Source organism: Saccopteryx bilineata, chromosome 4 (genome assembly GCF_036850765.1).
Source record: "Saccopteryx bilineata isolate mSacBil1 chromosome 4, mSacBil1_pri_phased_curated, whole genome shotgun sequence".
NCBI lineage: Eukaryota > Metazoa > Chordata > Mammalia > Chiroptera > Emballonuridae > Saccopteryx > Saccopteryx bilineata.
In genome coordinates, this window is record NC_089493.1 from 158,705,318 (window position 1) to 158,718,370 (window position 13,053).

The following is a 13,053-nucleotide window of genomic DNA, read 5'->3' on the forward strand; positions in this document are numbered from 1 at the left end:
ACAGGGCATATACAAGAATCAAACAATGAATGCAGAAATAAGTGGAACAACAAATCAATGTTTCTTTCTCTCCCCCTCCCCCTTTCACCCTCCTCTTTCTCTTCCTCCTCCTCCTCCTCCTCCTCCTCTCCCCCTTCTCTCCCCCCTTCCTCTTTCTCTAAAATCAATTTTTAAAAAATAGGAAAACAACCAGAACATACCTGACAATGAAAATATAGTTGCCCATCGCCATATTGCAGTTCACTTTTCATGGTCTCACTGTATCGTGGATTTTAAAAGTGTGTATATGTCTAATTTTGTATCGTGGATTTTTTGCTATATTGTGGGATTTTGCAGTATATAAGGATTTTTATATATTATAATTGTTTTTGCGGTAAAATAATCATTTACTGACCTAAAATATTGAAAACAATATACCATATTGTCCTATGTATAAGATACTCCCATGTATAAGACACATCTTAATTTTGAGGCTCAAAATTTGAGGGGGAAAGTACTACATAAAGTTATTGAACTCAGATTTTATCATAAAATTCATACAACTCCTCATCCACATGAAAAAGTGGAAAATGCAAGTTAAAAAAAAATCTACAACCACTGTATAATAATATGCACCCAGTTTTTAGATCCCAAATTTTTCAAGGAAAGGGTCTTATACATGGGGAGATATGGTAAAAGTATAAAATTATTAATTAAAACATTAAATCAAAATAAAATACATAGCATACAGCAGATGAGTAGACAAAGTGCACATCTAGATACTGCACCACGTGATGAAGTGGCGCCTTCAGAAGAGCTGTCATGCTCTTCTTGGCAGTGCAGTACATCTCATCGTTGTCACCTTCATCATCATCAGTACTGCACAGCTAATTCATCATCATCTTCATAGTTCAAGTTGTAGTATATTCACTGGTGAGTACCCACATGGAATTGTATTTATATATGCTGTTAAAATTACGTATGTTTAAGAGTGTGGAAAGTGTTTAAGAGCATAGGAAATGTTTATAAGAGTGTGGGAAAGGTTAACAGTGTAGGAAAGGTTTAGAAGAGTGTGGGGAGGGTTTATAATGCCTTAAAATATATATAAATAATAAAATAAATATAAGGTTGCTACTTCGTGGATATTCACCCATTGCAGGGGGGAGTTCTGGAACCTCACCCCCATGATAGACGAGGAACCACTGTATCTAAATGCAGGGTAACTAGTTAGGCTTATTTTTATTTTTACTTCTTTTGTAGGAAACAGCTGATAGAACATTTCTGCCACATGAAACAGGTCTTTGGCACAAGGTTTTTCTTTATATCCATTCTTGCTTAGTCTCCCTCTGTCATCCTTCTCTCTCTCTCCCTTCATCAGGTATATTGTGTGTCTACTGTGTTTCAGACATATTAGAGGAGATGCTAGATCTCACACCCAGGAGACCTCACTCAGAATAAACAGCCAGTTACTAATACAGTACAATGAATGCTAAGATGGTTGTGATCTTGGGGTGGCTTGGAGACATGAAAACAGCACCTAGTTCAGCCTTGGGAGGTTGGGAAGGTGTCCTGAGTAGATACATTAGCAGTATCATGAAACTTAGGAGGTGGTTGACAGAGGAATCTTGGGATTGGCATTTCAGGCAGAGAAAAGAGACACACGGGCTCTGAGAACAAGAGATGCATTGGAGCACCTGCACTGTGCGCCTGGAGAAGTCCTGACCTTCGGTCACATGTCCCAGCCCCATGTCACTCTTACCACAGCGAACTGAGGGTTCACCCACACAGTAATGTGGTGGCCAAAACTTATTAAGGTGGATGTTTGCATTTTGAAAAGATGAGGTCTTAAGTCAGATGAGCCAACGTGGAGAGTTTCAGGTTGCTGGATTGGAAAAGAGATATTTTATTTTTTTACTTATTCACTCACAGAACCTTTAAAATATGTACATATTTTTTATACCAGAATAGTCTTTCTCTTTTCCCATTATAGTTGGGGTCTTCTTTTCAGAACTTGATTATCTTAAATTTGTATAGTGTCATAACTTTGGCCATATATCTCCTCACTTGATTTTCCTTTTTTTATTTTCATTTTTTGTGAGAGAGAGTGATAGAAAGGGAGAGAGAAGCATCAACTCATAGTTGCAGCACTTGAGTTGTTCATTGATTGCTTCTCATATGTGCCTTGACCTGGGGTCTCCAACCAAACCAGTAAAAACCTTGCTCAAGCCAGCGACCTTGGGCTTCAAGCCAGCAACCATGGGATCATTGATATGATCCCACACTCAAGCCAGTGAGCCCGCGCTCAAGCTAGGGACCTTGGGGTCTTGAACCTGGGACGTCAGTGCCACCACTGGTCAGACCTCACTTGATTTTTGCAAGAGTTTTTTTTTTTTTTTAAAGATTTTATTGATTCATTTTGAGAGAGAAGAGGGGGAGCAGGAAGCATCAACTCCCAGATGTGCCTTGACCAGGTTAGCCCAGGGCTTTCATCCGGCAACCTCAGTGTTCCAGGTTGAGACTTTATCTTGTGTCACCACAGGTCAGGCAATTTTCACCAGAGTTTTTTATTTTTTGTTTTTTAAATGAGAGATGGGTCGATAGACTCCCGCATGCACCCCAGTTGTTATCCACCCTGGAACCCCCATCTTGGGCTGATGCTAGAATCAACTGAGCTGTCCTCAGCACCTGGGGTGACGCTCTAACCCAGGGGTAGTCAACCTTTTAATAACTATCGCCCACTTTTGTATCTCTGTTAGTAGTAAAATTTTCTAACCGCCCACTGGTTCCACAGTAATGGTGATTTATGAAGTAGGGAAGTAACTTTACACTATAAAATTTATAAAGCAGAGTTACAGCAAGTTAAAGCATATAATAATAATTACTTACTAAGTACTTTATGTCGGATTTTCGCTAAGTTTGGCAGAATAAATCTTTATAAAACAACTTACTATAGTTAAATCTATCTTTTTATTTATACTTTGGTTGCTCCGCTACCACCCACCATGAAAACTGGAGCACCCACTAGTGGGCAGTAGGGAGCAGGTTGACAACCACTGCTCTAGCCAATCAAGCCACTGGCTGAGGGAGGAGAAGAGGGAGAGAGGATGGGGTAGAAAAGCAGATGGTTGCTTCTCTTGTTGCCCTGACCAGGAATCAAACCTGGGATGTCCATACACCAGGCCAACACCGTATCTACTGAGCCAACTGGCCAGGGCCCACAGGAGTTTAAGAGAAAGGATTAATCTTCTGTGCTCTTGTGCTGTTCACTTCTGTACCCCTACTTTCTGCTTGAGCAGTTTTCCGACATTCCATGTAGGTTCCTTGATTACCTATTGTTCTTTCCCTTTTAGTGTCTTAAGCACTCTTGTTAGTACTTTCTGCTGCCTTGTTGATAGTCATTTCTGTGCCAGGCATGCCTCCTGAGTACATTTAGAGGTTCTTGAGGATTCAAGACCAAAATGTGTGGTTCTGTCGTATTTCTCTGTGGTACTTAGTGTGTTTCGAATATCTAAGTTAATGCTCATTGAGATGAGGATTCCATAATTGTTCTTGTTGAGAATTGTTTGGTTCTGGTCAAGGAGTAAATAAAAGTCTTAATACTATTTTGGGGCTCAGTAGGAAAGGCCATACAGGAAAGAAATGTTTTCCTGTAATACAGTATTTTTCAGTTTTATTGAGTTAATAATGAACAATATTGTAAGGTATTGTACAGTATTTTATATCATCTATAATTTCACATTTTCATGATAACTTTTAATAAGTTTTTTCTGGTACCATGACTAAGTGCAAAGAAGTCAGGAGAGGTGATTCCTCTTCTGAACTTGGCAGGTAAAAAAAGAAGTACCATATTTTTCACTCCATAAGACGCACTTCCCCCCACCCCAAAGTGGAGGGGGAAATGCCAGTGCATCTTATGGAGCGAAAAATAAGGTATTTTATTAAATATTTTAACACACCATTTGGTTCAGAATATTTTTTTTCTTATTTTCCTTCTTAAAACCCTAGGTGTGTCTTATGGTCAGGTGTGTTTTCTGGAGCGAAAAATACGGTAAATGGTTTTTAATTTGAGCAAAATTGCTATTGACAAATATTATGGTTCATAAATATATAAGTATTTTGTCTTTTAATAAATTGCTTCAAGTACAAATAACGCATTAAATTTTGAAGTAGTACGACTTTATCACTATAGTCATTTCTCTTGACGTTTTTGGGGTTTTTTTTAGCTGTTAATATTTTCATTGTTCAAGTTATTTTTTAATTACAGAAAGAAAGAAATAGATAAAACAAGCATACTGCAATATTAAGTGATAATGAAAACCTTTTATGTTCTTTTTCTGATAATGAAAACTGCTTCTTTGAACAGGAACTTGAATATCTTATTCTTGTGTATCATTGCATATTCTGTTCTTACTGATACATGTTTTCAGAGACCTTTTACAAATGATGGTTTGGGGGATCAGGGACATTCTTTTTGTTCATACAGTCTGTTGTTGAAATTTGTTAGGATCATGCAGTTTATAGAATCTGTTCTTAGTGGATGGGGATTCCTTTAAGAGATAGATTTACTCTGTGGCTGCATCCTTTCCTGTGTCTTTCAGCCTTAGATATTGTGACTTTTACTGAATGGCTGCTCTTCTAAGGCAGGGGTAGTCAGTCAACCTTTTTATACCTACCGCCCACTTTTGCATCTCTGTTAGTAGTAAAACTTTCTAACCGCCCACCGGTTCCACAGTAATGGTGATTTATAAAGTAGGGAAGTAACTTTACTTTCTAAAATTTATAAAGCAGAGTTACAGCAAGTTAAAGCATAGAATAATAATTACTTACCAAGTACTTTATGTCGGATTTTCACTAAGTTTGGCAGAATAAATCTTTGTAAAACAACTTACTATAGTTAAATCTTTTGCCCTTGCCGGTTGGCTCAGTGGTAGAGCGTCGGCCTGGTTTGCAGGAGTCTTGGCTTCAGTTCCCAGCCAGGGCACACAGGAGAAGCACCCATCTGCTTCTCTACCCCTCCCCCTCTCCTTCCTCTCTGTCTCTCTCTTCCCCTCCCACAGCCGAGGCTCCATTGGAGCAAAGTTGGCCCAGGCGCTGAGGATGGCTCCATGGCCTCTGCCTCAGGCGCTAGAATGGCTCTGGTTGCAACAGAGCAACACCCCAAATGGGCAGAGCATTGCCCTTGGTGGGCATGCCGGGTGGATCCTGGTCGGGCACATGTGGGAGTCTGTCTGACTGCCTCCCCGTTTCCAGCTTCGGGGGGGGGGGGGAATCTTTTTATTTATACTTTGGTTGCTCTGCTACCGCCCACCATGAAAGCTGGAATGCCCACTAGTGGGCGGTAGGGACCAGGTTGACTACCACTGGTCTAAGGGAACAGTAATCCTGTCAGAGCAACAGGGAGAAAGGATGAGACTAGAGAACTATTGGGAGCAGGGAACATAGGGGGTGTGCTGCCTAGGTCTGGGTAGATTTCATGAACATTGTCATAGAGTCCCCATGGCACCAGACTGGATCACTAGGACAAGATAGGATGGTACCCATAAAACAAAAGGAAAGGAATGTGTTGAAAGCACCCAAGAATAGAGGCATTATTATAGACTTTTTCACATACCATAACTCTTGTGAGGTAAGGACTTTATCTCAATTTTTATAAATAAGCAAAAACTGAAAATTAGAGAATTTGCACCCCAGGTCTTGCTGGTCCCTAACTGTTGTTTCCTCTTTACCACCCTGTAAATATTATATGTAGGCAATACAGGGAGGTCAGGAAAGTCACAGAAAAATGAGTCTCTTTACATATTCTTGATTCTGCATTTTCTTTAGGGTTAAAATGAGTTTGTGCTTCCTATTGGAAGTTTTCTCAAGACAAGCTGTCCTAACATATCACCTAAATGCTTATATTTTAAAACAGCATAATAATCAGTGAAACAGATACCACTTAAAGTAAACAGTCTGTTTCACAATTTCAGTTTCACAATTCCTGACTGTGTCTTTCAATAGTTGATTACTAAAGTTTTAATTTGAGAAAGGACTAAAATTTCATAGTGCAGAAACTGTTTGAGGGAAAGGCGAGTCATAGTTGTAAACAGTATCATGGCAAATTATGAAATCATTTATCTCCCACTTACTGTGTATTAGGAGTTCTCTGGTAGCAAATATGCTTTCATCACGATCCCTCCATGATAATAAGAGGATTTGGAGAAAGACATTATTTAAGTGGAAATGATAGATGTAACATTTCTTTGTAGTTGGTGGCATCTCTATATTTTAGTTTATGTAACGTAAACATTTCATTTCTTTTACTAAACAGTGTACTCTCACGAGTGTGTGGAAAGCAAACATTTCCCCAGTGGTATTGTCTTTTTTATACACTTTATAATTGATCAATGCTAATTTAATATTTTTATATATTTGCTTCCAGTGTTACCCTTCTGTGCTTGCTATGTTCCCTTCCCTCCTGAGCCTACACAGTGCCAGCAGTAATTGACTCCAGGAGGTATGGGGCCTGCTGCCTCTGGCACTGTGGAGCCATAGTCTTCAAACTTACCTTTGGTGACTTCTTTCCCCCTTCTGGATTGTTTCTCCCCTTTCATTTTAACCGGTTATAAATGTAAGGATAAGGAATGGGAAGAGCAGCTAGGGAGAGCAGCTTAAGGTCTACAAAGGATGTCAGAGCTGTGATGATCATTCTTGCAGAATTGAAAGCTGAGGGGCTTGTCCTGACCAACTCAAATATACTTAAGGATATTTGAAACAAGCTATTCCCCCAAATCTAGGACAGTAGCCTTGTAATTTGTAGTCCCAGGGGATAATCTTGGTGTATCTTGCTAGACGGGTGGATGTAGTAAGTTAATATGTACCCTAATATGAAATTATAGAGGAATTTTTAACAATAAATGTAAATAATCTATTCTAATTGTTATTTTAGCTATTTAAACTTTTATATACAGAACTTTTCTAATTTCCTTAGACACTAAGAAATTCGTTCAAGCATTTTTGAATTTCAAGAAGACCAGTTGGTAATAGAACAAAAGATTTAGTTTGGCTTCCTTACTTACCCCAAGCAAAATCAGTCTCATGGAGGTGGTGGGAGGTGAGTTATGGAGAAAGAAGTGCAAATGAATGAGCCAAGTTGGGTAGATCAGTCTCGCGGGTTTCAGGTGGTTTTCTGTGTTTGTCTTTTCTTCCTTCTCTCTTCACTTCGTATTATAGTCTTCTTTATTTTTGTCACTCTGTAAACAGAATTTTTCACTTTTTAATTTGAATTACAGGAGCATCTCTCTCCCTGTACAGATGAGGGCTTAGATTCATTGTAATGTTCTTTGTGGATGTAATTCATAGCTCTGCTGGCATTGAACTGCTTGATGTGCTTTAGAGAAAGATTTGATTGGTTTTATTTATCTTTACTTGAGAAAAAAGTAATGTATTTTTTTTTCTTTTCTCTTTAGTTGCTGATCATCTGGGCTGTGATCCTCAAACCCGGTTCTTTGTCCCTCCTAATATCAAACAGTGGATTGCCTTGCTGCAGAGGGGAAATTGCACATTTAAAGAGAAAATATCACGGGCTGCTTTCCACAATGCAGTTGCTGTAGTCATCTACAATAATAAGTCCAAAGAGGAGCCAGTCACCATGACTCATCCAGGTAAACAAACAAAGGAGGTTATAGATTTATTTTCCTCCCAGGTGGGCATTCCATCTCTGCTGAAACCATATCATTTTCAACATAATTCTGTGATTATATTTATTTTTGGTATTACTGTTTGTCTTTTCCCCTTAGTTGAAACTTTTTTTTTTTGTATTTTTCTGAAGCTAGAAATGGGGAGAGACAGTCAGACTCCTGCATGCGCCTGACCGGGATCCACCCGGCACGCCCACCAGGGGGCGATGCTCTGCCGGGACCAGAGCCACTTTAGCGCCTGGGGCAGAGGCCAAGGAGCCATCCCCAGCGCCCCGGGCCATCTTTACTCCAATGGAGCCTCAGCTGCGGGAGGGGAAGAGAGAGACAGAGAGGAAGGAGAGGGGGAGGGGTGGAAAAGCAGATGGGCGCTTCTCCTGTGTGCCCTGGCCAGGAATCAACCTGGGACTTCTGCACGCCAGGCCAACGCTCTACCACTGAGCCAACCGGCCAGGGCCGAAACTTTTTTTTTTTTAAATAATAACCATAAGAGCCTATAAAACTTGTACTTATTAAGACACTGGCTATGATTGAATCCTTAAGTCATTTTACATTTCCCTGTTTCATTTGGTAACTTGTAGAAATAATGTGTTAGGTTTAGAATCATTTGTCCAGGTATGTCATGAATTCTCAAGATTTACCTATTTGCAAAGATGCTTTTATCTTGTCAAAATCAATGTTTAAACTGATTTAGTTATTAGCATAATTACAGTAGAAACAATATTACTAATTACTTACAGAAACATTTAGGATATTTCTAATGTAAATGTTTTAATAACAATAGTTAAAAATTATTGAGTACTTACTATAATATTTATATATATATGCTAGGCACTAAAATAGCTTTCTTTGGTTTCTTTTTTTATTTTTTATTTATTGATTTGAGAGAGAGAGGTATGGAGAGAGAGACAGGTGGAAATATTGATCTGTTCTTGTATGTGCTATGACCAGGGATTGAACCTATAACCTTTACATTTTTACATGCTCTAACCAACAGAGCCATCCAGCCAGGGCATTTTTTGTTAGTTTTTTTTTTGTTGTTTGTTTTTTAGAGTGAGCGACAGACAGATAGGGACAGACAGGAAGGGAGAGAGATGAGAAGCATCAACTCATAGTTGCGGCACTTGAGTTGTTCAGTGATTGCTTCTCATGTGCCTTATATGGGGGGGGGGGGCTCCAGATGACTTAGTGACCCTTGACTCAAGCCTGCAACCCTGTACTCTAGCTGGTGAGCCCATGCTGATGCCGGATGAGCCTGCACTTAAATAGTAACCTTGAGGTTTCGAACCTGGGTCCTCAGTGTCCCAGTTTGACACTCTGTCCACTGCACCACCACCTGCTTAGACCAGGCATTTTGTTTTTTAATAGACTTTATTTTTATAGAACAATTTTAGCAATAGGAAATGGCTTTATGTTATAATTAGATACATAGAAAATTAAAATAATGTAGTAAGTAAATTTGTACAATGCTTTGGAGAGAATTTTGGCAGTATCTGATATCATTAACCCTTTGAGTAGTACGAATGTTCATGTACGTCCTCACTGAAAGGGTTAACAAAAAACTCACTACTCAAAGGGTTAAAGAACTCACAGGTACATTGATTGTAATTTAGTAATTTCATGCCTACATAATACTAAGTACTTTTCAAACTTTAATGTGCATATAGATCACTTGGGAACCTGATTAAAATGCAAATTGTGGTTCAGTGGGTCTCGGGTACAGCATGAGGTTCTGTATTTTTCATAAGATTACAGGTGGCGAATGCTATGCTAGTCCCCAGATCTTGCTTTGAGAAACAAGGAAGTAAAAATAGGAAACATGGGTTTTAATCCCAGATTTTCCACCAGCTTCCTCTGTGACATACACCAAGTTGCCTCTTGAGTGGGAAGGCCTCTTGTGACTCTAAATCTAATTCTGTGGCAGGCCATAAATCTCTATTGTGGAGCATAACAACCAAAAAAATCTTTATGTGCTGAGAAGTGTTTGCTTTCCTGGCTCATTAATATGCCACAGCTTCTCTTCCCCTTCTCTCCTATAGAACAGTGCTGGTCACGTGAGGGTTAAGGACCCCTGCATCAGAGCTACAACTCCCATAACCCTTGAGCAGTGGACCCAGAGATCCCTGTGTAGCCCTCCCTTGCTCCCATGTCAATCTGTCTACCCTTCACTTAGGTAAAGAAACCTTTGTGTTAAGCGGGTTTTTGTTGTTTTTGAGAGAGAGACAGGAACATCTAGCTGCTCCTGTGTGTTATGTGTGCCCTGACTGGAGAATCAAACCAGCAACTTCCTAGCTCTGGAATACGCTCCTACCAACCAAGCTATCCAGACAGGGCTTTTTTTTTTTTCTTTATGGAGACAGAGGAGGGGAGAGGGAAGGGAGGAGAAAGAGAAGTGTTCGTTTGCTGTTTCACTTAGCCGTGCATTCCTTGGTTGCTTCCCGTGTGTGCCCTGACCAAGAATCGAACTGACTGAACTAACTAACCAGCCAGGCCTGTGCTGTACATTCTAATTTGAACTAATATGAACTAGTAAAGAGTTTTTTAAAAAGATCCCTGGGTCACACCCTCAGTGAGTGTACCATCCAAGGCCACAGTAGTCTTCAGAGGGCCTTTTGGTACCTCTTTGACAGTATTGCCCTTTTCCTTTTATGTTGTCATTATTTGTATAGTTGACTAACAATAGGGAAATTTCTTTAAAGTGTGTGCCTTACCTTTCTGTTCTCTGCAGTGGTCGCCAGAATGCCTGGGACAGTATAAGTTTGTACTGCACTGAGGTGATTTCATGAAGTCATGTAGTTCTGTTAAGCTTTCTTTCCGTTTTAAGGCTGTATAACTGTCAAATTCTACATTGTTGCCCTGGCCGGTTGGCTCAGCGGTAGAGCGTCGGCCTGGCGTGCGGGTGACCCGGGTTCGATTCCCGGCCAGGGCACATAGGAGAAGCGCCCATTTGCTTCTCCACCCCCCCCCCTTCCTCTCTGTCTCTCTCTTCCCCTCCTGCAGCCAAGGCTCCATTGGAGCAAAGATGGCCCGGACGCTGGGGATGGCTCCTTGGCCTCTGCCCCAGGCGCTAGAGTGGCTCTGGTCGTAGCAGAGCGACGCCGAGGAGGGGCAGAGCATCGCCCCCTGGTGGGCAGAGCATCGCCCCTGGTGGGCGTGCCGGGTGGATCCCGGTTGGGCGCATGCGGGAGTCTGACTTTCTCTCCCCGTTTCCAGCTTCAGAAAAATACAAAAAAAAAAAAAAAAAATCTACATTGTTGAGTATAAGTATTTTGTTTTCTTGCTTCTTGTGTTTCAAGAGCTCTCTCGTGTTTGTTCTAATCAGTGCCCTTCATTTGATGACTGAAGGACATTTTCCCCAGTGCTGTGTCCATTACATCACTGACAGGAAAGACTGCTCAATTTGTGGTTTTATTTGTTACCTCTAGTTAGCAGAATGAGTTAGCGGATATGTGGAGTATAAAGGGGAAGTTATGGGCTCTTAGATAGTTTAAAATAAGGCATATTTGTCTGAGAGTTAAGGATTTATTTTCCTGATTTAAAATATTTATGTAGACTTTACTGTTATTAATAGTCTTAAATTATGTCAAATTATTGTCAAATTGAAAATCCCTTACGGTTTTATTTTGTGTCTGTAAGAGCGTATTTTTTTTTCATTGTTTGAAGAAAAGTGAGGTAATTTAGATAAACATGTAACCAAATATAATGTTGCTTCTCTATCTTTTGTCAGTCAGCAGTATCTAATTTTCTGTGGCTAGTTGAACAGAATGGCTCTTTACTTTTTTCCATCTTATTCTCTTAAAAGTATTGTCTACCAGTGACTAGAAAATGTAGACTATTTACTAAGTGAATATAAAAATCATACTTTGTGAAAACAAGATAAATCACAAACACTTTTCAAAATACCTTTAAGTATCAATAATTTGTGTCACTTAATCTAAATCTATTACCTTTATTCTAAAAGCACATTAATGAATAGCGTAATAGTCATACTGTTTTACTCTAAAGTTTTTAGGTTCTAATTGAATGTGATTTTAATTATCTTGGAAAAGATGGAGTACTGCTATGGCATGAAGTAAGAGTTTAAATTGTATGTATCTTTTTTCCTTCATTTATAAATATTTCTACAATATCTTCTATATGAATCATATTTTTTTAAAATTATAATTATACAAAAAATCTAAAACTGAATCACTTAGGTAAAGAAAAACTGCTAATAATTGTTTAAAACTTTTACATAAGCTTTGATTTTTTCTCTAAATCTTGGGTGGATTTAGAGAGCCCCTCCCTCTGTCAGTTACTTGAGATAACTTTTCCACAAGCCATCCTGTCTGGCATAAATATTGCAGGCTCTTTGCAGTCTTGAGGAGGTTGTTGGGACTCATCGCTTGATTTGCCATTTTATCCTTCTTGTGCTTATCCTTTCCTCTCCAGCAGCAGAAGAGAAGGGAGTTAAAATTCTATGAAGGATCTGTTTGGGTTTAGAATACTAGTTTAGAATTCAGTCCTATAGGTTATAGGCTGGAAGACATTTTATACTTGAGAGCTCTTCATATGATGATGACCCTGGATTTAATGCTGCAAGCTCAGCATGAATAGTACCAACACAGGTGCTAATGAAGATGATACAGCCTGGCTGCGTGTGTTAGAGGTCTGGGTGGTGGACTCCCTTTCCCCTTGATTGATGCTTTATAGCTCTGCAATCAGGTTTTTTCTTGAGGGGATATGGAGAAGGGGCATTTGGGGCAGGATAATTCTTTGCTAATCATAGAATGGTTTGCCTCCTGGGCTCTTACCAACAACTACTGGCCTTTCTCCATGTTTGTTTCAGTATGAAAGCCTTCCCAGAGATTCCAGACAGACACTTCCTAGAGGGTGTTTCCTCCCCTGTTGAGACCCTCTGTCAGACTCTTAAGTCTAAGGAACCTTTAGAGGAGGAATGAAAAGATCTCTATTGGTGAGAGGGATAGGATTGGCTTTTATATTTACCCACTTATTAACATTTCTGGAGTTCTTTTTTTTTTTTTTTTTTTTTTTTTTTTCATTTTTCTGAAGCTGGAAACGGGGAGAGACAGTCAGACAGACTCCCGCATGCGCCCGACCGGGATCCACCCGGCACGCCCACCAGGGGCGACGCTTTGCCCACCAGGGGGCGATGCTATGCCCATCCTGGGCGTCGCCATATTGCGACCAGAGCCACTCTAGCGCCTGAGGCAGAGGCCACAGAGCCATCCCCAGCGCCCGGGCCATCTCTGCTCCAATGGAGCCTTAGCTGCGGGAGGGGAAGAGAGAGACAGAGAGGAAAGCGCGGTGGAGGGGTGGAGAAGCAAATGGGCGCTTCTCCTGTGTGCCCTGGCCGGGAATCGAACCCGGGTCCTCCGCACGCTAGGCCGACGCTCTA

General features: G+C 40.3%; 1 protein-coding gene across 5 annotated transcripts in view; it reads left to right on the top strand.

Annotated features, from left to right (window-relative positions):
• RNF130 (ring finger protein 130) overlaps positions 1-13,053 on the top strand; it is a 154,058-nt gene that overhangs the window by 30,867 nt on the left and 110,138 nt on the right. For all 5 annotated transcript variants that reach the window (XM_066272457.1, XM_066272458.1, XM_066272460.1 and 2 more), the window contains exon 2: positions 7,428-7,622. In XM_066272457.1, coding sequence (XP_066128554.1) covers positions 7,428-7,622 — 195 coding nt within the window. The remainder of the gene's footprint in view (positions 1-7,427; positions 7,623-13,053) is intronic.